We start from the raw sequence: 25780 nt of genomic DNA, 5'->3' as shown, positions 1-25780 counted from the left end.
GGTGGTGCACTGTGGGAAAACCCTATTGCTCATCCTGTTTCCTAAATGTGGCAGTGTTATTGATGGGACTCAGGTGCCCATAAGGAGCACGAGTATGTAAACCGCATAATTAGCTCCTTTGGTGACCTTCTCAATAGAATAATGGCACTTTGAGAAGGCTTTATACTGAACTACCATCTAATCTGAAACTTAGGCTCCCCAGGTCTAGGCTAAATTACATTTACAGAAAAATGCCCATGTGCATCTGTTCTGAGGATAATTAGGATATCAGTCTCTAGGGCAATCACATTGTTAAAATGAAACTTGGTTGGTTTTTTATTTATTTTATTCTGTTTTGAAGTTTGACATAAAATTAAGGTATCAAAGTATAAACACAAATTCATGCCTTAGCCTGGCTGTTGCTGGCTGCGGAGTTGAGAAGTGCGCCCCCAGGGCTTGGGGTGCAGTGTACTTCAACAACCCCTGGAGATCACTTATCTCTGCCCCCACCGCACCCCAGGAGGCAGGGATAAGGGATCCTCAGAAGGCTGCAGGGAAATTTTGGGACTGGTTTTCATTCACCGCCCTCACAGTGCATGCAGCCCAGGTATCCCTACACATGCAGGGAGGGTAGAAGGGGCCAAGATAGCAGAGTGGGGACCAAACACCACCCTGCAGGGAGGGGGAGTGCCTGAGGTCCCAGTTCAGCACAGCCAGGGGAGGGATGACTTGCAACATCCCTGTGGCCAGGAGCCATCTCTCACCTGTTAGCTTTGCTCCCTGCTCTGGGAGAGCTCCATGCAGCAGAGAGGAGAAGCCAGAGTAAGAAGGGGAAGTATGTTCAGCCAGGCAGTAATCGTACTTCTGGCTGCTGTATTGGCTGCCTGCAGTGTTGCTCCTCTGCCTCCAGGAGCGCTGGGATGCATCCAGAGGACTTCTGGGCTCTGAATCAAGCCAGGGCCACATGCACGCAGAAAAGCACTAGGACTTGGACCCTAAGTCCCAGCTTAACATGAGCTCAAACCCTCCAGTCCTGGGACCCTGTGTCTGAACCCTAGGTTATCAAAATTGCAGTGTGGATGCAAGGGGGGTTTGGCTCAAGCTCTGGTTCAGACCTGGGCTTAAATTGCTGTGTTGACATACCCTGTGTAGCTCAAAAGCTTGTCTCTCTCACCAGTGGAACCTGGTCCAGTGAAAGATACTACCTCACCTACCTTGTCTCTTTAATATCCTGGGACTGACATGGCTACAACATCACTTTTTTTTTCGTGTGTCAGACTCTGTGACTCCAATTCAGTGTTTTCCAGTCTGGAACATAGGACCACAGGGGTACCAAACTAGTTGGGTGGGAAGGGCATTTTAATTTGGTCTAGGGCAGCTGTGGTAACTCAGACTTCTCAGCCTCCTATTTGAAATTAGAGTTAAATGCTGTTGTTTAATCAGCTGTATTGGAATTTTTTAACTTTTTAAGGTGTATATAATGAGTTTTTAGAACACCTGTTTTATTGAATAATTATTTCGTGGATTATTGATTAGATAATGATCTTAGATGGTAGGAACAATGAATCTAAACAACTGTTTATCATTCGTTCCAATTAATTGAAGGGCTCCACATATAGCCTTGTTCTACCACTGTCTAAATGTCTACAGGCGAGTCTCATCTTACACAGGGGTTCCATTCCATGGTTAGCAAGTAAAGTGAAAACCGTGTATAGTCAAAATTACATTGAGTTGAATGGCAGGCGGAATTGCCAGCACTACAGAAACAGTATTTGAATTGTTGTTTTTCTTTTTTTGTTTTTGCCCACCACATAAAGCTGAAATCGCACATATTAAATGCGCGTAAGATGCGACAGACCTGTACAACGTTTCTTTCCTTTTAGGTGCTGCATAAATTTGTCCTGGCAAACCCCACAAAAATGGTCACTTTCATGCCATCTTCCATCTCCTCAGCCTGTTCACCTGCCATTGTAGCAGTCTGACAGGAAGGGGACTGTGTGATTGGCTGGAGAAAGGAGAGGGCATATAGTGACATGAGGGGAAGAAGGGGGATGAAGCACTTGGAGGGATTGAATGGAGATATAATTCTTAACTTCTACAGTTCTGAGGAGCTTCTCATGGCAGTTGCCTTCCTCTGCTACTTTGTGAAGGAGTGGAGCTTCTGACACGGTTTGGGAGTCTGAGGGCTGGTCTACACTACAGACCTAGATCAGTATAACTATGTTTCTCAGGGGTGTGAAAAATCCACATCCTGGAGCAACATAGTTATACCAACATAACCCCCCATGTAGACAATGCTATGTTGGTGGGAGAACTTCTCCCACTAACATAGCTACTGCCTCTCCTAGAGGTGGATTAATTCTCTCCTGTCAGGGTAGAGCATTTTCATTAAAGTTCTACAGTGGTTTATTTGGTAGTTTGCTCCAGTTGGTGTAAATGCACCTATGCAGCATTTTAAGTGTAGATATGCTCTGAGATGGCAGTCATTTCCTTTACTCTAAGGGCATGTCTTCACTAGTAACGTTAAAGCACTTTAATGTGGCTGTGTAGTCTGTATAGAGCTCTCCCAGTGCTATAAAAAAACCATCTCCTTGAGGGGCATAGCTACCAGCACTGGGAGTGTGACTCACAGTGCTGGTGCACTGTCTACACTGGCACTTTACAGCGCTGAAACTTGCAGTGCTCAAGGGTGTGTTTTTTCACACCCCTGAGCGAGAAAGTTGCAGCCTGTAAAGTGCCAGTGTAGACAAGCCCTGAGACACTGTTTCAACTCCTGCCATTGTCTGTCCATTCCACATTTTAGGAGCTGTACAAATTGCAATATGATGCCATTCATTTATCACTTCAGCATGGTTCTGTGGAATTCAGTGCAGCTTTGCTGCATAAATCAGGAACCTTGCCACATAATTTGAGCCTATAGTGACTCATAGTGCATTAGCTCTTGCCTAGGTTAAGAGTTTAAAAACTCCTATGACAAACTGAGAAGGAATTAATCATTAAAACCCTGTGTCAGAAAATGGTAAACTGTGTTCACTACTGCCTGATTAAGAATCTTATAGCAAAGAATTGTGATATAACTGAACATGCTTGTGAAGTCATATCTAAACCTCTGTTTGTTATATTAGGAAGAAAAGGAGTTAGGAGAGAAAAGAGCAGCAGAACTCACTCGCCTAACTGGACTGTTTATTCTTAGAAGAACACAAGAGATCATAAACAAATTTCTCCCACCGAAAAAGGAGAGCATACTTTTCTGCCGACCAACAGCCTTGCAGCTTGAACTCTATAGAAAACTGCTTAGTTCTCGAGTCATTAGATCCTGCCTACAAGGAGTACTAGAAAACTGTCCTCATCTGATATGTATAGGAGCTTTGAAAAAACTCTGCAACCATCCCTGTCTTCTGTTTAATGCCATAAAGGTATTTACTATATTTTGCTTCAACACAAATAATTAGACATTCCTACACAATAAAAGTCATTAAAATGAGTTACTGTTAAAAACTGTATCAGCGAAGTTCCACAAATGCCCTCCCAAAATGATATGCTTTAGAGCTTTCAAAAAACCTAAACATTAGAAAGTCAGTTCTGTCAGTTTCATTAGGGTGGTAATATCAAGTACTTCTAGCATTTCTGCTGTAATGTGATCATCTTCCACCACTTTGTTACTTTTCAGCTTTTTGACTGCACTTTGTACTTCTGACATCTCTTGAACTGATGTTATTGTCAAGTTGATCAGGTTCACGTACTTAATCAAAATCTGGTATTAAGTGAGGATAGGTCTATTGAAGACGTATTTTAAATGCTCTGCCCATCTGTTTTTTTGTTCCACCTCAATTGTAAGCATTTTTCTGTCTTTGCTTTTTACTGGCCCGTGTCCTGTTTTGAAATTTCCACACAGTGTTTTAGTCATTGGAAAACAGCTCTGTGGTTTCCTATCATAGCAGTAGCTTCAATGTCAACTGCTAGGTCTTCAATATATCTCCATATCTTTCTTTGCATTGCTTTTCACTGCTTTGCTTTCTTATACTCCTCCTCTGTCTTTTCCAGTTGTTCGTTTGGTCTTAGCCTTCAGGACTTTCCGTTTCAGTACTTTCCATATGCCACATCCAGTTCTTGTTCTGTCTGTGTTGATTTCTAACTACAACTGCTGCAGCTTGAATCACATTGTCTCTGAGCACTGCCTATTTTTCTTCAGGTCCAGTCAGTGTCTCATCTTCCTCTGCCACTGGTGATGCCTCAAATCTGTTCCTTAGTTCAAGTTAGAATTTCTTGCAGAAAAAAAGGCTGGATTCAGACCGAAGAGATCCAGTGTAGATCAGATATTCATACTAAGGACCATCACAGAAGAATGTACAATGACATGCTCCCCTCTTCATCAATTTAATTGATTTTTCAAAAGGCATTTGACAGCCTGCAAAGACAGGTGTACATTCATAGAATCATAGAATTGTAGGACTGGAAGGGACCTCCCGAGATCATCTAGTCCAGGCCCCTGCATTTAAGGCAGGACTAAGTATTATCGAGACCAGGCCTGCGCAATTCGTAAAGTGGCAAGGGCCATGTTACTCCAAAGAAAACAGCTGAGGTCCAAACCCCCCTGATCCCGCCAACTCCCCCACCAGCGTGGCCAAGCCCCCCCGAAACACAACACCCCCCCTGCACTGCTCAACCCCCCTGAAATACTCCCCTGCCAGCACCGTCCACCCCACAGAAACAAACCCTCCTTCCCCAGCGCTGCCGCAACAAAACAGCGGTATTGAACCTTGGTAATATGTTATAGCGGGCCCTTGAGGTAGTATAATTAAGGTAAAAGAAAAATGTCTTTTTGCTAGAAGTAGAATAAGATCTTCCCCCAACTTTGTAATCAATTGCCCTGTTGAATGAGAGAGGCATGGAAGGCAGCACTTCCAGGCAGCTGCAACCCTTGGAGAGGGGAGGGGAGCCAGACCAGATCAGTAGAACAAGTCATCCACTGACTCCTCGCTCGCCTCCTCAGCCTGCCCCACCCCTCCAGCTCACCTACTCAGCCCCTACCACTGCCCACCCGCTCGCTCGCCTCCTCAGCCTCCTTACCCTGCCGCCAGCTCACCTGCTCCTTCTGCCACTGCTCGCCTCCTTGCCCCCCACCACTGCCCATCCACCTCTTCAGCCCCCCTCCCTCACCTGCTGCTTGCCTACTTACTCCCCACGAGCTGCACAATGAGCCCACCTACTCATCCCGCGTGGGCCGCACAGTGAGCCCATGCGGGCCACATGTTGTGCAGGCCTGATCTAGACCATCCCTGACAGGTGTTTGTCTAACCTGCTTTTAAAAACCTCCAATGACAGAGATTCCACAACCTCCCTAGACAATTTGTTCCAATGCTTAACTACCCTGACAGGAAGTTTTTCCTAATGGCCAACCTAAACTCCCCTTGCTGAAATTGAAGACCATTGCTTCTTGTCCTATCCTCAGAAGTTAAGAACAACATTTTTTCTCCCTCCTCCTTGTAACCACATTTTATGTACTTGAAATCTGTTATCATGTCCCCTCTCAGTCTTCTCTTTTCTAGACTAAACAAACCCATTTTTTTCCAATCTTCCCTCCTAGGTCATATTTTCTAGACCTTTAATCATTTTTGTTGTTCTTCTCTGGACTTTCTCCAGTTTGTCCACATCTTTCCTGAAATGTGGCACCCAGAACTGGACACAATACTCCTGTTGAGGCTATATCAGTGCAGAGTAGAGTGGAAGAATTACTTCTTGTGTCTTGCTTACAACACTCCTGCTATAACATCCCAGAATGATGTTTGCTTTTTTGCAACAGTATTGCACTGTAGATTCATATTTAGCTTGTCATCCACTATGACACCCAGAACCCTTTCCACAATATTCCTTCTAAGGCAGTCATTTCCCATTTTGTATGTGTGCAACTAATTATTCCTTCCTTAGTGGATTACTTTGCATTTGTCCTTATTGAATTTCATCCTATTTATTTCAGACCATTTCTCCATTTCATTTTGAATTTTAATGCTATCCTCCAAAGCACTTGCAACCCCTCCCAGCTTGGTATCATCCAAAAGCTTTATAAGTGTACTCTCTGTGCCATTATCTAAATAATTGATGGAAAATATTGAACTGAACTGAACTCAGGACCAATCCCTGTGAGACCCCACTCAATATCTCCTTCCAGCTTGACACTGAACCAATGATAACTATTCTGTGGGAACAGTTTTCCAACCAGTTATGCACATACTTTATAGTAGCCCTGTCACCAGGGGCAGGGGGTTACACTGAGATCGCTCAGTTAGGGAAAACTGCAAAGAATGGGGCAGACAATCCCCCAAACTGGTGGTTATTCTAATACTTGGATTCACAAAGTCAGCAGCAAAACAGCTTTCACAATGCCTTTCTGGTTACCCAAAAGCCAAAAACACAGTTCCCTTAAAGCAACCCAGCCTTTACGTTCCCACCCAGACAGCCGAGTCAAATATGATGAGGACTAGTGAAAATCTTGTTCGTAATATAAAAAGGTCTACCAATCTCAAAGGAAAAGACACATTACCCTCCAGGATAATGAATATTTCAGATCTTACCCAAATACATGCTTACTGCTAATTCTTATTAACTAAATTAAAATTTATTTAAAAAGAAAAGAGAGTGACTATTGGTTAAAGGATCCTTATTCCAGGTCTCATCCTTGACTTAGGCGTCCAGCTTCTGACTCGAGCTCTGACCCTGGGCTCCTATTGCTAGCAACTGGCTCCTGCTCTAACATTAGGCATAACATCTTGCCTCCAATACACATGACTGCCCATGCCTCACTCTATGAAAATTTGAGCAGCGCAAAACCACAAACAATAAGGGAATTAGAATTGACACAGCGAGCGTGAATCTTACAAAGGCCAGTAACACTCTGATGGAGCTAGTGGAAGCTCTGCAGACTTTGCAGACTCAGGTTTCCATTCTGCAGGTGCAGAACATGGGCCTGCAAGCTCAAGGCGTGTCACCTTCAGCTCCAACCCTTTCTTCCTATGAGCCCAGGCTCAGGCAGGGGGACTGCCTGACAAGTTCAATGACAATCATGACAAATTTTGTGGGTTCCTAAAACAGTGTCAGCACCTATTTCTGCTATGCCCATAGTTGTGCCTAACTGAACCAAGTTGGAGTGGGATTGATTATCAGCCTTTTAGCTGGCGAGGCCCTAGCTTGGGCCTTTCCACTCCTGGAAGAATCAAGCCCACTTCTGGAATAATTTGAGTACTTTGATCAAGCTCTAGCAGTGATCCTCAATGACGTAAGTCACGATCCTACAGATGAATCTGTGCTTCAGGTGTTGCAGCAGGGACACCAACCAGTTGTAAATATGCAGTGGAGTTCTGATGCTCAGTAGTAGACACCAAGTGTCATTTCTGGCTTGGCCTAAACAACAATATTAAAGATGAACCAGCATGGGTGGAATCCCTGTCCAGCATGGATGCCTTAGTCAACCTGTGTATCAAGGTTGATGACCACCTGACCAGCCCCCACTATCCTGGCTCCAGCTAGCCCTGACAGCTCTGGCCCCCTTCTCCACTAGTCCCTTCTCCATAGCCCGAATCCCTGCAAATCAGTCAGGTATGGCACTGCCTCTGGCATGGAGAAGAATCAACACAAGACATCAGGCCTATACCTACACTGTGGGGAATCGTGATGCTTTGGATCAAGCTGCCTTGCCAAAATCCACTTCTGCGCCCTGGTCAGGAAATGCCAAGCCCCAGCCCTGATAGGAGGATCCCCTATCCCCAGAAGGCTGCACCAGTGTTTGTCCACCGGTTTCTTGTTGATGCCCAATCAGCATTCAACACATGCCCAACTTTCTCTTCAGCTCTGACACACTTCAATACCCGATACCATCCCACCCAGTGGATTCTAGTGCCTCAGGCAATTTTATAGAACTGGAGTTTGCCCAAGCACACACAATCTCCATACAGAGCAAGGACTCCCCCAAGTTAGTGGAGTCCATAGATGGGTCATTCCATTTATCAGGACTGGTCATCCACCAGATGGCTCCCTTAGAGGTAACTGCACTCTGAGGCCATTGAGAAATCCTCTAGTTTGAGCACTGCATTTATTAGTTGTTGGCATCTCCTGGCTCATCTCCCATGGCCCTCACATCTGCTGGTGGACACGCACAGTACACTTTCACTTCCCATTTTCCTTACAGTCCTGTTTCCCAAGAGCTGACCCAGGACCAGCACCTCTTTGTGGTGTACTTGGTCCTCCAGAGAATTCAAAAATGCAAAGAGAGAATCCAAAGGTGACCCTGACAACCCCCATAATGGCTCCAGGGATTCTTATTGAATATCAACACTATGCCAGTGTGTTAATGAAAGAAAGCCAGCACCCCATCACCCCATTATAGCTACAGCTGCCCCATCAGCCTTCAGGGAGGAGCAGAGGTTCCCTTCAGGCATGTTTATTCCCTCTCCAAATGTGAACTACAGGCATTCTGGAGCTATCTTGAGAACTTACAGAAAGAGTTCATTCAATCCTCCATGTCCCCAGTAGGGTCCTTTGATCTTCTTTGTGGCAAAGAAATGTGGCTCCCTCTTGCTTTATGTGGATTACTGAGCTCTGAACAAGATTACAATCTGAAACCAGTACATCTTACCACTTGTTAATGAGCTGTTTGAAAGACTCTGCTCTGCCAAGGTCTTCACAAAGTTGGACCTTGGTGAAGCTTATAACTTGATGAGGCTCCAGGAAGAAGAATGGAAGACTTTCTTCCATACCAGGTATGGACATTAAGACTATTTCAGCGGTTCTTAAACTTTAGCAACCCTAAGACTCCCATTTTGATTTACATTTTTTCATGGACCCCCAAACCCATCACTCAGCCCCAGGCCCCACCCCCACCCCCAGTCCACCCCTTTCCCCAACGCTCCACCCACCTCTTCCCGCTCCTGCTCCACTCCTGCCCCTCCTCTTCCCTGCCTCTTTCCTCTTCCTCCCTCCCAGCACCTCCTGCATGCCGCTGAACAGTTGTTCCCTGGTGTGCAGGAAGTGCTGGGAGGGAGGAGCAGGAGCTGATCAGCGGACTCCCTGGAGAACCCTCACGGACCCCAGTTTGAGAAACGCTGGACTATTTGATCATGTGGTTTGGGTTGTGCAACACTGTGATGACCTTCCAGTTTCATAAATGACATCTTTAGGAACATGCTGGACCAATTTGTCATCATTTGTCTGAACGACATCTTTGTTTTCTCCAAAAGTCAGGCCCTCCACAATCATCATGTGCACATTGTCTTGGAGAGACTCCACCAAACCCACATGTACTCAAATCTCAAGAAGCGAGAGTTCAGTCAAGAGGCAGTGGAATTTTTAATATACAGTTACAAACACCAGTTACAAACTGACGAGTCAACTACACACCTCATTTGGAACTGGAAGTATGCAATCAGGCAGGAGGTCAACCAATGAAATTAATAGGCAGCAGATTTAAAATAAAAAAATGGAAGTACTACTTCACACAATGCAGAATCAACCTGTGGAACTCCTTCCCAGGGGATATTTGTGAAGGCCAAAACAATAACAGGGTTCAAAGAAGAACTTGATAAGTTTCTGGAGAATAGGTTCATCAATGGCTATTAGCCAGGATGGGCAGGGATGCAACACCATGCTCTGAGTGTCCTTATCCTCAATTTTCCAGAAACTGGAAGTGGATGACAAGGGGTGGATCACGTGATGATTGCCTGTTCTGTTCATTTTCTCTGAAGCACCTGGCACTGGCCACTGTCAGAAGATAGGATACTGGTCTAGATGGACTACTGGTCTCACACAGTATGGCCATTTTTATGTTCTTATGACAAGCATCATATTGGACGAGGGGCCCCAGTTCATCTGCCAATTCAGGCTGGAATTTCTCAGACTTCTTGGCATCAGGTCTCTTGCCTCTCCGTCTATTACCCACAGACTATGGGGAAACAGAGTGTGTCAATCAAATCTTAGAACTGTATTTTTGCTGTCTTCTGAGTTACCACCAGGGCGTTTGGCTCCCCCTGCTGTGCTATTGAACAGGTAAATCCAGGGCCTTCGAGTTACAGCTGCTCAAGTCCTTGAAGATCCACCCCATCTTTCACAACTCACTTGTGGAGACCTACACCAGGAACCCATACTCATGCTCCAACCCCACCATCCATATCAGTATGTGAACGGGAGGAGTACTTGGTCCACCAAATCCTCCACTCTTGATGAGTTAGGGGAAGACTTCAGTAGCTGGTGGACTGGGAAGGCTACAGTCCGAACGAGTAGTCTTGGGAACAAGTAGAGAACATCCATGCCCTGACCCTGTTGTGGGAGTTCTCACGGGAATGTCCTGAGAAACCAGGCCCCGAGGCTCCTACCAGCTGCCCTTGAATGTCGTGAATCAGGCAATGCAGCCAAGCCAGTTTCTGGGCAACCTAACAAGTGCAGCTAGCCTGTAGTAGGCTGTCAGATTGGATACAGAGCCTGATTGGTGGGAAATGTCAGAAGATTGCTCTTTAGTGCAGCAGCAGTAGTTTGGTGGCTGCTCAGAGCTAAAAGCTCTTGCACCTGCTTGTTCCCAGCTTTGCTCCCACCTTGTTCCAGTGCTGCTCCTCCTTTGTTCCTCAGACCCTTGCTCCTTTCCACCCAGCCTTGCTCCTGCCTTGCTGCCCTTCAGATAACCCGTCTCTAACCTTTGGCTCACATTCCTGACTTCTGACACAAGCTCTGCCCCTTGGCTCTGGCCGCTGACTCCGGCTCTGATCCTGGGCTCCTATTTCTGCCTACCAACTCCAGCTCTAGCCACTAGGTGTGACTCCTAGTCCAATCACTAGGCATGACCACCCATGTCCTGAACTCTGCAAAACACCCCTCAAAAAGCTACAAAGATAGACAACATGGAAAAAGTAGCTAGCCAAGCAGGGCTCAAAATCAGTTATGCTAAAACAAATATCCTTGCAACCCAGATGTCAAGCAGTAATATCACATTAAACAGCAAAAATATCAAGGAAGTACATCGGTTCATCTACCTGGACAGCACCATATTAGCTAATGGAGACCTCAAAAGGAACAGACATCAAGGAAAGGAACAGCATCGACAACATTTACTTACTTCAGCAATGTATGGAAATTAAAGATATATAGCACCAGAACAAAATTTGGAATTTTCAGTTCAAATATAATCTTGATGCTAACATTCAGCTGTGAGAGCTGGAGATCTACTAAAATGCTTGACAGAAAACTTATTCAAAAATAAGTGCTGTGACGGGGCAAGGCCAGATGGCTTTAGGAAAGTAATGAGAAACAGGCATGTTAGCCCCAGGCTAAACAAATCCCTGTTACCATGGTCACCAAATGACAGTTGCTCCAGGTTAATCAAGACACCTGAGGCCAATTAAGATTCTTCTAGAAAGCAGTGGAGACAGGTAGGTTGATTGGGACACCTGAAGCCAATCAGGGGCTGGCTGAAACTAGTTAAAAACCTCGCAGTTAGTCAGGTGGACATGCGTGTCAGGCGCTGTGGGAGGAAGTTGCACTGTCGGAGAGTCTGAGGAGGACACACAATATCAGGCTCAAGGAAGGAGGCCCTGAGGTAAGGATGAGGTGGTGCTTGAGGAAGCGGGGGCTGCTGTGAGGAAGTAGCCCAGGGAATTGTACATGTCCTGTTTATAAAAGGTCAGCTACCATAGCTGATGCTACTAGGGTCCCTGGGCTGGAGCCCGGAGTAGAGAGCGGGCCTGGGCTCCCACCTTTGCTCCCTCTGATTAATCACTGAGACTGGGAAACAACAGAGACTGTGCAAGGGAGTATAGTTTCTCTTCCCCTCCCTCACTGGCTTATGTTGAAAATGGTTCAGTAGGCTGTGACCCTTGCCTCTAGAGAGAGAAGAGTGACGTGGAAGGTCACAGTGAGCCTCTGAGGCTAGTGAAATCTGCCAGGAAATGCGGGACCCACAGAGACAAGGACAGAGATTTGTCACAATTGGTGTCAGGGATGGAATCATGGTTCACATCGTGGCTGAAGAAAGAGGTTTGAAAAAAAATGTGCACTGGGGTTTTGGATTTTGTTTTGTTTGTTTGCTTTGTACCACAATGGAGGTGGGAAGAGCCCTGGTACTAGCCATGGCAGCCCAGCAGGAGTCCATCCGGGTTCAAGCAATGGCGCAACAGGAGTCTATGTGGCTACAGCGGGAAACCAATCAATTATTGATGGGCCAGGTTACCCAAGTTCGTTCCCTCTTGTGAGAGGTTGTGGACCAGCTAAAGATCCTCACCACCCAGGCCCAGGGGTCCTACGGGACGTGAACCCTGAAGGCCATTGGTTGTCTGCCAAAGATGACGTCGGAAGATGACATAGAGGTATATCTCCCCTCATTCGAGAGGACTGTTCAGCATGAGGCGTGGCCCCAGAGCAGTGGGCCAGCATTCTTGCCCCATTTTTGTGCGGAGAGGCCCAGAAGGCCTACTTTGACTTGCCTGCTATGGATGCCACTGACTATACTGGCTTAAGGTAGAGATCCTAGCACGATCAGGGGTGACGGCAGCAGTACGGGCCCAGAGGTTCAATGAGTGGAAATACCAGGGGAACAAACCCCCAAGACCCCAGCTATTTGACCTAATACACCTCGCATGGAAGTGGTTACAGCCTGAGGCGTCCAGCCCAGAGGAAATTTTGGAGACCCTGATCATGAACCATTACATGTGAGGACTGCCACCAGATCTTCACAAATGAGTAGGCCAGAACAAGCCACCCACCTATGACAAGATGATTACGCTGGTAGAAAGTCGCATAACAGCCAGAGAATTGACCCAACTACCCAAGGAAGGCCCCTTTCGAAGCAAGTACTCAACCCCAACCCTGGAAGGTTGGGTAGTCAAACACCTGGGGAGTCGTAGGTGGAAGAAGGGGGGGGGCAAAAACCAGCGGGGACCCCAGAAGGAAGGGATTGGCCTGAGTGGGGGGAACCCTGGGACTAAACCCCCTAACCTCTGTGATAGGGGAATGATTAAAAGCAATTATAGATGCTTTCCAGTGGAAGCCAGTTGGTGTGAGAGAAAAACGGCGCCCCTGGAAACTTTATGAAGAACTCTTTGCAGGAAGGGCATAATAATAGATCTCAGTGCCATAGTGCAAATGAAAGCAGCAGCAAATGACAGAGAGGAATAGAAGAGACTAGATTCCACCCTGTGCACCAGCATTGATATGGGAAGGATGTACTGCTACTAAAGGATAATAGGATAATAAGTAGTAGCCAACATGGATTTGTCAAGAACATATCATACCAAATCAATCTAATTTCCTTCTTTGATAGGGTTACTGGCCTAGTGGATGAGGGCAAACAGTAGGTATACCTTGGATTTAGTAAGGCTTTTGACACCATCCTACATTATATTCTCATAAGCAAACTAGGGAAATGTGTTCTATATTAAATTGGATGTAAAACTGGTTGAAAGACTGTACTCAAAGAGCAGTTATCAACGATTCACTGTCAAAGTGGGAGGACGTATATAAGGGGTGCCACAGAGCTCTGTCTTGGGTCTGATACGTTTCAACATTTTCAATAATGACTTGGATAATTGGAGTGGAGAATATGCTTATAAAATTTGCAGATGACACCTCCAAATACTTTGGAGAACTGAAAATGACCTTGATAAATTGGAGAAATAGTCTGAAATAACCCGATGAAATTGAATAAAGAAAAGTACAAAGTACTATACTTAGAAAGGAAAAATGAATTGTACAACTACAAAATGGGGAATAACTGGGTAGACGATAGAATGGCTGAAAAGGATCTGGGGGGTTATAGTGGATCACAAACTGAATATGAGTTGACAATGTGATGCAGTTGCAAAAAAGACTAATATCATTCTGGGGTGTATTAACAGGAGTCTTGAAAGTAAGACATTGGAAGTAATTTTCCTGCTTTATTCAGTACTAGTGAGGCCTCAGCTGGATTACTGTGTCCAGTTCTGGATGCCACACATTAAGAAAAATGTGGATAAATTGGAGAGCAATAAACGTTTTAGAAAACCTGACCTATAAGGAAAGGTTAAAAATACTGGGCATGTTTTGTCTTGAGAAAAGTAGTCTGAGGGGGAACCTGATAATCTTCAAAGGCTGTTCCAGATGATGGTGTTCAGTTGTTCTCTTTGTCCACAGATGGTAGGACAAGAAGTAGTGGGCTTAATCTGCAGCAAGGGAGAGTTAGGTTAGATATTAGGAAAAACTTTCTAACTATAATCATAGTTAAGCACTGGAATAGCTTCCAAGGGAGGTTGTGGAATCTCTGTGGTTGGTTCTGAAAACAGGTTAGACAAACACCTGCCAGGGATGGCGTAGGGTATACTTGGTCCTGCCTCAGCACAGAGGGCTAGACTAGCTGAGCTCTGGAGGTAACTTTCAGCCCTACATTTCTATGAGTCCCTCAGTATTCTTACTAAAATGTCAGCTGCAGAAGGCATAATTAGATTGACATTAAAATTAGCATCCATGGCCTTCAGAGAAGCAGGACCCAAACCTTTGAAGGTCGTGCCCCTATTTCCCCATCTATGCCCCCCCCAGGGCTGAGAGTGGGGCTGTGGCTCAGGGAAAGGGGGGATGGGAGTGGGGACGTGGCTCAGAGGAAGGGAGGATGGCAACGGGGAAGGCCAAGGGGATAGATCCGGGGCTGGAAATGGGGCTATGGCCAGGGGGCTGAGGTTGGGGATGGGGGCGGGGGTGGAGCTTCAGCCAGGCTGTGGGAGGGGGCAGGGCTTGGAGCGGAGTCAGCCAGGCCAAGGCTGGGCCCAGGCATGGGGCTAGGAGCTGGGGATGCAGCTGGGGGCACGACCAGAGCAGAGATGGGGGTGGAGAGGGGCTGGGTGGTGCTCTCTCCCTGCCCCTCATGGGGACTGGCCCAGGCCCTGCCATGTCCCCCTGGTCATTCCTCTACAGTCCCCTAGGGGAGTGGGGTATGCCCCACAGTTTGGGGACCTCTGCTTTGAAGTCAGCATCTGATTGAGATGAATGGAAGATGTGTAAACCTATTGCAAGAGTGCAAGAGCTATTGTTCCAGTCTGTGACTCAGAGAGAATATTGTGTTCATTCAATAAATTTGCTTCACAACTGTAAATGCTAGAAACTTTTTTTAACATGAAAGCTTAACTTCTGTAGAAATTGGTGAGAAGGAGAGGGAGATATAAACACAGGTTGGTTTTATTGCTGTTATTTTTATTACACTGATATAGCTATTGTTAGACTGCAGCTAAGTGATTTTACCATTTTCTCTCCACCCCTTCATTCTGGCTGCATATTCCCTTTGATAGCTGCTCTTCATCCTCTCAGTTCAGTAATTTAATCTCTGGTTGGGAAGAGAACAGTTTTCTCAAAAATAAATGCCTGTATTGCTCCGTAATAAGCTGGCACAGAATGAAGCGGGAGCAAACAAAGCATTATTTACCTCTCATATGTTTCTGATGTCATGTAACTACTTCTTTTAAATCAGAGAGGCAGGAGTGAGCAATAGTTTTCTTCCCCATCCTCTATCCAGCTGTAGACGAGACATTAGTGTATAGGGTATAGAATCAAGTTTAATTTTATTATAACAATGGTTTGTAAAAATTGCAGTAGAGCCAGTGATGAGAGGTTATCAGCCAGATGACTTGTTTGTTCATTAAAATCTGTATGCTGGTTCTTGATCTTGTCTTTCTCTAATGCTTTTTGTAATCATAATGAAAATATTGGCAAGGCTTTTTTGTTTTGTTTTTTTTAAGTACCTTTTCAAAAAGTCATGCGGTTACCACAGATGAATCCTTTTTTAAATAGGAAAAACAATGTAATCCAACTTGTGATGAATCTGAGGAATCCAATCTTTATGAAGGTTTAAGAGAGATTTTCCCACAAGATTATACCTCCACCACTTTCACTGAAACTGATTCAGGAAAATTACAGGTCCTGGCAAAGCTGTTGGCAGCAATCCGTGAACTCAGCCCTTCTGAAAGGTGAGAGAGAAAGAAAGGTAGGAGAGACGTATTAGCTACTTTTTGAATTTAGATGATCCCTTTGATTATCCCACTTTCTGTTTTCACCCAAACATGATGCCAAAGTATTTACCCTGAGGGATCTGTCACTCCGCACAGCTACCAAGCATACTTATTCATACATACATGCATCCTAGTCTATAGCTTTGCCTCTTGTTAAAATTATTAACATAGGAATTACAGCTGGTGAACACTTGTCCAAGTTTCTGTTTCTATTATTTCTGGACAGATATCTAGTTTTTCTTTTTCATGCTGACTTCTACCAACTAAGCAGATGTCTCACACTGAAACTACTGTTCTGTGACATACTGCCTGTTACTTGCATAGACTTTCCAGCACTTTGTATCCCTTGGGGCAATCATTTAATGTGCTCAGTATTTTAAACTGTTCAATAAAATATTTTGTAATTACTAGACTGTGAGCTCTCTCCTGTATAGTCATGTTTATGACTAGCTGTTATTCAGGGTTTTCCTTTTACTCCATTTTAGGGAGACATTAGCTGTCTATAAGTTCCTTTTCAAAAGAGAATGTCAGGAAGAAGCACTCCCCAGTGTGTCAGTACAAAGGGAGCTGCTGTCTCCTCCTACTGTTAATTTATAGCAGAGGTTTTCAAACTATGGGGCACGTCCCCCTAGGGGGGCACAAAGGAACATTCAGTGGAGCAAGCAATGACACCAGGCAGCTTGGGCATCTGCCCCATGAAGTGGGGCTTGGGGAGAGGAAGCGCCACCTCCACCCACTGTTTTCAAATTTTTGGAGCTGAGCCCCCACCTTGTTATAATTTTTGGTTGCGCCCCCCCACCGCCCCCACCCTGACAGGCTGGGTGGCCAGCTGAGGTGAGTCAGGGGATGGAGGTGGCTTTCTCTCCCTGAACCCCACCATGCGCGGCTGGCCCAAGCCATCTGGCCTCGCTGCCTGCCCCCCGAATGTTCTTCTATGCTGCCCTGGTGGGGCGTGCTCCACAGTTTGAAAACCTTTAAAAGCTGATGCCTAAATGGAAGGCAGAAATCTGGGGGCATGTATAATATGTAATCTGCCCTCGCATGCCCCCCCCCATGTTGCCTCTGTCTATCTCAGACAGGGGCACATGGTAGACTACATTATTTGGAAAGAGGTACGCAGCCTAAAAAGTTTGAAACCCACTGATTTGCAGTTTGTGCTGAGGCATTACTTTGTGACAAGTCTTACTTGTTCAGTTAGACCTCTTCCCCCCTTCCTCATTCAGTACAGTCTTCCCCAGAGATTAAAGGGGAAGTCTGCACATGTCTGAAACAAAGTGATTATGAGTGATAAGTGTATCCGATAAAACATTGATGAGATATCAGTAACTCAAAAGACCAGGAGACCAAGTTTACCAAAAATATCTGTAATATTTACAAAGTCGTTTGCCCTCCTTTTTCCCTCATCCCGTTTCATCCAAATCCCAGCTTGGGGAAGAGGAATTTTGTTTAGATAAATGACCCTCATTTAGCCCATCTGTAATTCCACTCCTACTCAGAAATCTCTCAAATTGCGTGGTGATGCCACAGTAGCTTTTTCTTTAAGTGGAGCCACTTACAGGCGCATATAGTTCCTCTTAGTTTGTGTAAGTAGAAATTTTATAATCCTATCTCTGTGCTTGGTCCTGTTTGTACATTAAGCAAAATCCTGTTGAAAAAATAACTTTAATAATTTATTTGAATGCTTCACAGTAGGTATGATGTGTCTTTATTTGCAATGCCAAATACTTCATTTTTAAAGAGAGGTGAGTAAAATCAGGCTGATGTGCAGTTTTTGTCTGAGTTGTCATTTGATTTCTTCAGTTGTCTACAATAAATAAATATAATGCTTTATTATGTTGTGCATAAGTAGTTAAATCTAACAAGTTCTTTGTTTCTCTGATTGACAGAATTGTGTTGGTATCTAATTATACACAGACATTGAATATTTTGCAAGAGATGTGCAAACATTACGGATACTCTTATACAAGACTTGATGGACACACTCCTATCTCACAGAGGCAACAGATTGTGGATAGTTTTAATAATAAATTCTGTTCAGCATTTATCTTTTTGCTGAGTTCGAAGGCTGGCGGTGTAGGTCTGAACCTTGTTGGAGCATCTCATTTAATTCTATATGATATTGACTGGAATCCAGCCACAGATATTCAGGTTTGATAGAGTTGTGTGTATCAGGGATGGGGTTTTAATTGATGAGGGGAGAGATTCTAAAATGTCAAACCTTAAACCTCTGGTCCATATTGAATATTGTTCAGCCTGCATTTAGACAAGTGTAATTATGTGGGGAAAGGAGGAAAAATTTGTCTGGCAGGTTGTTTAAATTAGCTTTGTCTCCACATCAGAAACACATCTGAAGGATTCCCATGCAACTTTGTTATCCATATCGATCAGCTGTTGGATCTCTTTTTGTGTTGTGACATTCAGCCAGGAGATGCTTGTCTCTAGTTTGAATATTCAGGGTAAAATTAAATTAGAACAGCTGATTGGGACAAACAAGAAGCGTAAAGTTTAGGGGAATAAATCTCTCGTCTCCCTGGAGGGGTTTCTCATATGGCCCAGTCTTCTATTGACTTTGATTTTCTAGTAGAATAGCCATCATCTCTCTCTTATGTTTCCAAAAGAAAATTAAATTGAAACTGCTGATCATTATGTGTGGTGTGTGCTGAGGAAGAGGGAGCTCAGCTACATCTGAGTTAAGAGGAGAGGTCCCAAGTAGCATGAAGAAAGGGACAAAATGAAATGGCAGCAGATGTTACAAGAAAAAAATAGTTACTGCTATTCTTGTAATGATTGCGGTAGCTCCGTAAGTATTATTTTATCTGGCTTAAGTGTGCTTGGATAAAACTATTTTTTGACAAATTTTAAATGTCTTTAAAAAATAAATTCTTAAAATTTCAATACATCACCTCAAAGGCTTTGCTCTTGTTCCCGATCTTCATCAGCACCATCATGTGGTCACTTCTCATATTGCTTGAAACACAGTCTAGTAAAATCAGTCTCAAATATTACAGCTTACTAAATATTGAAACTTGTGCTGAATATGTACTTGTAACCCTTAAATTGTTGCCAAAAATTCACTTAAATGGACACTGTCAAGTAATTTTTTAAGATGTAAATGTTTTGTGCAAAAGCTGATTTTTCCAAACCCAACTGAAATGGACATGTTTTCCCTGTTTTTATAAATATTGAAAAAAAGGTATGAGGGTCTAGGGAGAGGAACTTAAATATTCCTGTGTAGTGTTAGAAACCTAAATCCAACACAGCCATTCTAATACCTGAAAACCACAGTGAAACTAGGGCTAGCAGAAATGAAATGGACTAATCTAATTTCATATGGTAATCTAAGCAAGGTGAGAGGCAGAGAATAAATGGTAGAAGCAAATTAGATTTGAAAAATATTTCAGATTTAATAACCTAAGATTTAATGGTAATACAGATAGACAATCTTTTTTGGAACATTTTATTTTGACGATGTCCCTTTAAGAAGCTAGCAAGTGCTAAGAACTTGATTAGAAAACAATAAATGTTTTAGCTAATGTTCTTTGTGTAATAAGATTTTAAATAACATCTTTACCTTTTTTATCTTCTTTAGGCAATGGCCAGGGTATGGAGAGATGGTCAGAAACACACTGTGCATATTTACAGACTGCTAACTACAGGTCAGAAATGTTATAAATGTAAATGTTTCTCTAACATAGGCTGGAGGGAGGCAAATCTTGGCAAGTATAAGAAGAGGGTGGGGCACTTTTGGAAATCACATAAACATATGTCTTTGCTTTGCTCTGATTATTCTTTTAGTAACTGAAGGTAATACTCCAGCATTTCAAATTATCCAATTATCAAGCAACTGGAATCTACCTTTAGAAATACTGGTTTAAAATTTATCTTATGTATCTGATGTTTTTCAATGCAGGCTCAATAGAAGAAAAGATCTATCAGAGACAGATCAGCAAGCAGGGACTTTCTGGGGCAGTCGTAGACCTTTCCAAGACATCTGAACACATCCGTTTTTCCATTGAGGAACTTAAAAATCTCTTTATACTACATGAAGATTCCAGTTGTGTTACCCATGACCTGCTTGAGTGCAACTGTATGGGAAAGAAAGACCATCAAAGTGAGCTTTCTGTTCTTTATCTCCTTGGCACTTGCAGGGTTGGTACATCCTTTTCCAGGGACACCCAATACAAGAGGATTAAAGTAATGAAATTCTTTATTGGATCTTCATGATATTGCCTTATGCCTGATTTTTTTTTTTCAGATCCACAGGACCCTTTCATCAGCTGATGATGAGAAAAGATTCATTCCTTGAACTAATGACCTCTACTTTTAACAGCCTCTTAAATCCTTAAACAAATCAAGGCAAATTGGACTAGTGACAATGGTTATGATCAGGCAACATTATTTATGAAACTCAGACAAAGAAAGTGTCAAAAGCAAGAATGATTAGATGATACAAACAAGGGACTAGATTATCAATTGGTGTAAATCACTGTAGCACTGTTGATTTGACTGGGACTGTACCAGCTTACATCAGTTGAGGATCTGGCCAAAGGTGTAATAGTGCCCAAAATACAGACAACCATTTGTGGCAAGGTTACTATCTAAAATTGGAAGAGAGTGATTAGAACAGTCAGCAGAAGGGTGCAAAACAGATCCCTAGCTTCTGCCTGCCCTATGCCAAAGATAAAAGTAGTTCCACTTCCACTAGTATTCCTAATACCTCCCTTTCCACTCTTTCTGTGTGGTGTGGTGTTTAATTTTTTTTTGTTGCATATAGTTGATTTAAATTAGGGTTAGGATTTTTTGTTTTCATATGTTTTTTTAAATGTCTTAATCTTGTTTTCATTAAGATAGCTCTCCACAAGTCAAACCTTTATGACAGATCTAGCATCTAAGAAATAGGGCATCGATTGCCCCAATAAGTTCCCTTCTTCTGATGGGCATGAGATGCTCATCTATAATAGCACTACTAGTGTAACAATGGTGCAAATGCTGATCTCTTCTAAATAGACACTCTCTGCTATCATAGTAATGAGACCCAAAGAAATATCTACAACATTTTAAAATTGCATTTTTACAGCACTAAGTAAAAATGCAGTTGGTGAGAATTATTCTTCTAAAATCCTCCTAAGCCTGCCATCTAAGTACATGTCTTCTTACCAGCAGATGCAAACAGGAAATTAAGCAATAAAAAAAGGGGTTGACCCTGTTTGGTTGTTTACATGTTTCCAGCAGATAGACTAGAGTTTTGCTCATTTTGCTTCTCCTCCCCTTCTCACCTCAAGTTTGGCAGGGTTTGTATAGTTAAGGTAGGGTGCTTTTATAGTGAAGAGTTTTTTTTGTTTTTCACTTTACTTTTGGTTAAAGTACTCTGACAAGCAATCTACTGATTTCATTGTCTTTGTGTTCTTTTCATGGCTGAAAAGCTGGGGCTTCAGTTCTTGGGGGGAAATGGAGCTCATGTGAGCTGGTAAAATAAACCTAGTGGATCCAGCTCTATGTTTTCTGTGGGCACTCGCGCAGGGCCTGTTTTTTTACCTAGTGTCCTGATAGTGACTTGATCAAGATCTACAGTTACAGGAGTATTATAGACATCCCAGAGGGAAAAATTTGCACACAGGAAGAGGAGGGACAGTCTGGTGGTGGTGGAGGGGATTCCTGGAAGAGGAAAGGTAGGATCGTAGGGGGGTACCTGGAGGGGAAGAGGAGGGGTATGCTGGTGGTTGGAGGATAGGATTGCCAAATATCCAATTTTTGACCAGAACACCTAGTTGAAAAGGAACCCTGGCAGCTCTGGTCAGCACTTGCGACCGGGCCATTAAAAGTCCAGTTGGCGGTGCAGGGGGGCTAAGGCAGGCTCCCAGAAGCAACGGTATGTCCCCCTTCTGGCTCCTACACATAGGGGCAGCCAGGGGGCTCTGCACGATGCCTCCGTCCCAAGCACTAGCTCTGCAGCTCCCATTGGCTGGGAACTGCAGCAAATGGAAGCTGGGGAGGCAGCCCCTGTGGACGGGGCAGTGTTTAGAGCCGCATCTCTGCATAGGAGCCGGTGGGGGAACATGCTACTGCTTCCAGGAGCTGTTTGAGGTAAGCACCACCCAGAGCCTACACCCCCTGGCCCCCTCCCCCTCCCTGACCACTTGCCCCCGCCCGCCCTTCTGTACTCCAAGCCCCTCAGCCCCACCCCAGAACCCACACTCCCAACCAGAGCCCTTCCCCCCACACACACACACCCCAACCCAGTGCCCAGCCCAAGCCCTCAACCCCCATCCCCCGCCCCAGCTGTGATCTCCCTGCTACCCTCAAAACCCCTCAGTCCCAGCCTGGAGCACCCTCCTACATCCAAAATCCCTCATCCCCAGAGCCTGCACCCACAGCCAGAGTCCTCACCCCCTGCAACCTCCTGTCTAGCCCTGATCCTTCACCCCGTCCCAGCCCTGATCCCCCTCCCACTCTCTGAACCCTTCAGTCCCAGCCCAGAGCACCTTCCTACACCCCAAATCCTTCATCCACAGCCCCACCTCAGAGCCTGCACCCACAGCCGAAGGGCCCCACACACACACACACACTAACCCCTGCCCCAACCTGGTGAAAATGAATGAGTGAGTGAGGGTCAGGAGAGCAAGCATTTGGTAGGGGGGATGTAGTGAGCAGGGGTGGGGCCTCCAAGAAGAGGGGCAGGGGTGGGGCCTTGGAGGATGGGCGGGGCAGGCTGGTTGGAGGAGGAGGGGCAGGCTCGTTGCGAGGGTGCCTCGGAATTGAAGAGGATAGGAATGTTCCCTACTCGCTACTTCCTCTACATCACAGAATTGTGGGAGATGCTGAGCTGCAGAATGGAACATTTCTTAGCAGTAATTTTCTCCCTGCTAGCAGTATCTCCCACAAGTCTTCCTACCCTGCATGGCTTTATTAGCCAAAGAACAACATTTAATTTCTATTGCTACAGTTTGTGGGCCAAGTAGCCCACTGTACGTAGTTCACTGGTTGGCATTCAGGTTATTGTTACCCAATTATAAGATGTTTTCCACAGCTCTGGAATGACTTCTGTCAGGAACCCAGAAAGAGGGATAGTACCAGCATAGGCTGCAACACTGAACTGCTTCTAGAACCGCAGAGAAGAGGGGAATAGCCCACATGTCGCAGAATTGCAGGAGATGCTGCAGCAGAAAGGAAATGATCATATAAGAAACTTTCCATTCCATCTACTTGTATGAGGACTTATACTCTGGGCTGGCAGAGGGGGACTTTTGAGAAACAAAATTAACAAGTTATTTACTCCTTTTTGTGTGTGTGGCTTTTATTGTTATAGAAGGTTTCACTTGCTGTTCTGGAAAATTGAATACTGATCCAGACTGAGAATTTTCTTGGTAGTTCTCAATCTCTGTTTCACTTTATCACTTTTCAGATCCTTCTTCAGAAAAGCTCCCTGTGTATAGAGGTTGCCAACTGGGACAACATCATGCGAAGGCTGATTCAAAGAAACCTCTTTCTATGTCACAGCTCATGCAATGGAAACACTTTTCAGGGCAGCACCAGACTCTTGCTGATCCCTTCCTTGAAAGAATAAAGAATAATATTTCTTTTATTTTCCAAAATGTAACCAATCCAGCTACTCCCACCCCATAAAACTAAATTATTTTTTCCATGTACGTGATGTGCCTTGTACTTGCTGGGTGCCAGTCTTCTGAGAAAAATAAAATATGCAGTAGCCTTTATGTTGCTGCCAAAACTCAGTTTAGGCCTTGTTTTTACGAGGAGGTTTCTGTGTAAATGTACAGCTGTTGATGTTTTTTGTAAAGTTAGTGAAATACTATCAGATTAAAAGTGCCTTATTAATAAATTGTTATAATTGAAAGAATTTTAAAAATTTAATGTGCTTTTCAATACATCTGCTGGTTTGGTATAATCAGTAGTGGTTAAACTATTTTATACAACCTCGCAGTTAGACCTAAAGTACCTGACAGTTTTCTTTCAATGATAATGATAAATTGTCATCTCTGTATTATTATTAGTATATCAGCTGGATGTTCAAAGGTACATTAGGCTATAGTATATATGTGATGTTCACAAGTCTCTGGCTGGATTTGTCTCTGCACCTGTAAAGATAATGGATCTGATTCACCACTACATTACCCCAATATAACTCGTGGTTTCAGTGGAGTTACCTCATCATAAAACTAGAATAGCCTGCCGGTCAATCAGGCCCAGATTCTGAGACCACAGCTTAATTGTGCTTGACTATCTTTTATGAGAAACAGCAGTGCACAGTGCATTTAGTTGAGGAAATTAACATTCTCTGGTCCCCAGCTATGCTCAATGCAGGTGCATGTTATTTCTATCTAAATACATATGGCGAACATATTTTTCTGATCTCAGAGCATTGCGTACAATGTAATTGCATGTACAATATTAGGATATTACTTTTCTTTATGTGATCAGGCATAAGAATCTGCAATAGAAATTGTAGCTTTAAAAGTACTTTGTGTGGTATCTCAGCTATGTAATTCCTCTCTATGAGGAGAATATTTTATTCACAAATGTGAAAAATGGAATCTTATGAACAAAAATGTGGCATTATTTCCAGGAATACTAGAAGTTTATAGAAAGTGAAATCACTTTTAATAAAATTAAAATTGTAATTTGGAATTCATTGGTATTTATTTATTTGTATTGTGGTAGTGCTTAGGGGCTATAATCATTGACCAGGGCCTCAGTGTGTTAGGTGCAGTATAAAGACAGAACAGTTGGTAACTGTGTTTGTGTTTGGTATCTGGAGTGTCCACTAAAAAGCCCAACCTGCAGGAAATAACTGTAATTGATTTGTCCTCTTGTTTCAGTTGTTCATAACATTTAGGGCTGCCGTTGCCCTGGTTCCCACTGACTCCACTGTGAATCTGTGAGAGTTTTTTGATGCACCTGTCATGGTATCTAAGTACAGAGAATTAATGACAAGAACCAAGAAAGCACTGAACTTTCTAAATGCAATGGTTTGGGGTAGTCTAAGTAGGGGAGGGAGGTGAGAGATTGAGGGGGGCACTAAAATGTAAACACTTTAAAAAGACAAGTTGTGTTGGTGTGTGAGTCTGTGTCCCCCATTTAGGATCAGAATGAAATAACCTGGTGCAAATTATTTTTGGTCAAAACCTTTTTCCTTCCGCATGATCAGTTTATTTTAGCTAATATACACCCAGATTCTCAGTTATGGTCTAGGCCATTACTGGCTAGAATTCCAGCTCAGCTCTATGCCGGCTGAGAGTTCCTGTGATGGGGGTCGGAGCTCTCATCTGGCATAAAGCAGGAGAGCTGGTTTCTGCACCTACCACTTTCTGTTCTGGTGTGTGAGCATGTGGGGGAGGGGGCTTTTCTCCTTTACACCAGTCCTCAGCTGGCCAAGATCCTGAAAGATATTTAGGCTGGAAGTTAGGAGCCTAAATAACTTTGAGGAGCTGTGCCTTAGACCCCATACTGCACTCCCATAGATTAAAACAGCCACTGTGCTGCTCTGTCACAGCAGGGCAAAGTGTGCCGCAGAATCAGCAATACAAGACAGACTCTATGCCACACGTACTCTAGACAAACAGGGCTTGGATGCAGATGAGAATCTACCCTATTATTCCTGCTAAAGTACATATTGCTAAAGAGACTCAAATGCGCCTGTTTTGGATTGGGGATTACCCTGATTTTAGGGGAAAACATGTTTGTTTTATTACAAAAATTGTTTCAGTTTCCATTAACCTCAGCTCCAACTACCTGCTTTCCCTCATTCCAGCTTTACTCACCCTGGTTCACATCTTCTTTAA

General features: G+C 44.0%; 1 protein-coding gene across 5 annotated transcripts in view; it reads left to right on the top strand.

Annotated features, from left to right (window-relative positions):
- The window catches only part of RAD54B (RAD54 homolog B), a 118231-nt gene extending 93624 nt beyond the window's left edge, over positions 1–24607 (top strand). For 2 of the 5 annotated variants that reach the window (XM_050940716.1, XM_050940715.1), the window contains exons 10-15: positions 3105–3395; positions 15766–15941; positions 17870–18131; positions 19573–19639; positions 19894–20094; positions 23386–24607. In XM_050940716.1, the coding sequence (XP_050796673.1) occupies positions 3105–3395; positions 15766–15941; positions 17870–18131; positions 19573–19639; positions 19894–20094; positions 23386–23606 (1218 nt within the window). In that variant the 3' untranslated portion in view covers positions 23607–24607. Of the gene's footprint in view, positions 1–3104; positions 3396–15765; positions 15942–17869; positions 18132–19572; positions 19640–19893; positions 20095–20238; positions 21587–23010 lie in introns of those variants that run through there. The other 3 variants (XM_050940718.1, XM_050940717.1, XM_050940719.1) reach the window with 3 other exon arrangements.
- The last annotated feature ends 1173 nt before the right edge of the window (positions 24608–25780 follow it).

Source organism: Gopherus flavomarginatus, chromosome 2 (genome assembly GCF_025201925.1).
Source record: "Gopherus flavomarginatus isolate rGopFla2 chromosome 2, rGopFla2.mat.asm, whole genome shotgun sequence".
NCBI classification, from domain to species: Eukaryota; Metazoa; Chordata; order Testudines; family Testudinidae; genus Gopherus; species Gopherus flavomarginatus.
The sequence above is the reverse complement of the archived record's forward strand: the minus strand, read 5'-3'. Positions and strand labels throughout refer to the sequence as shown.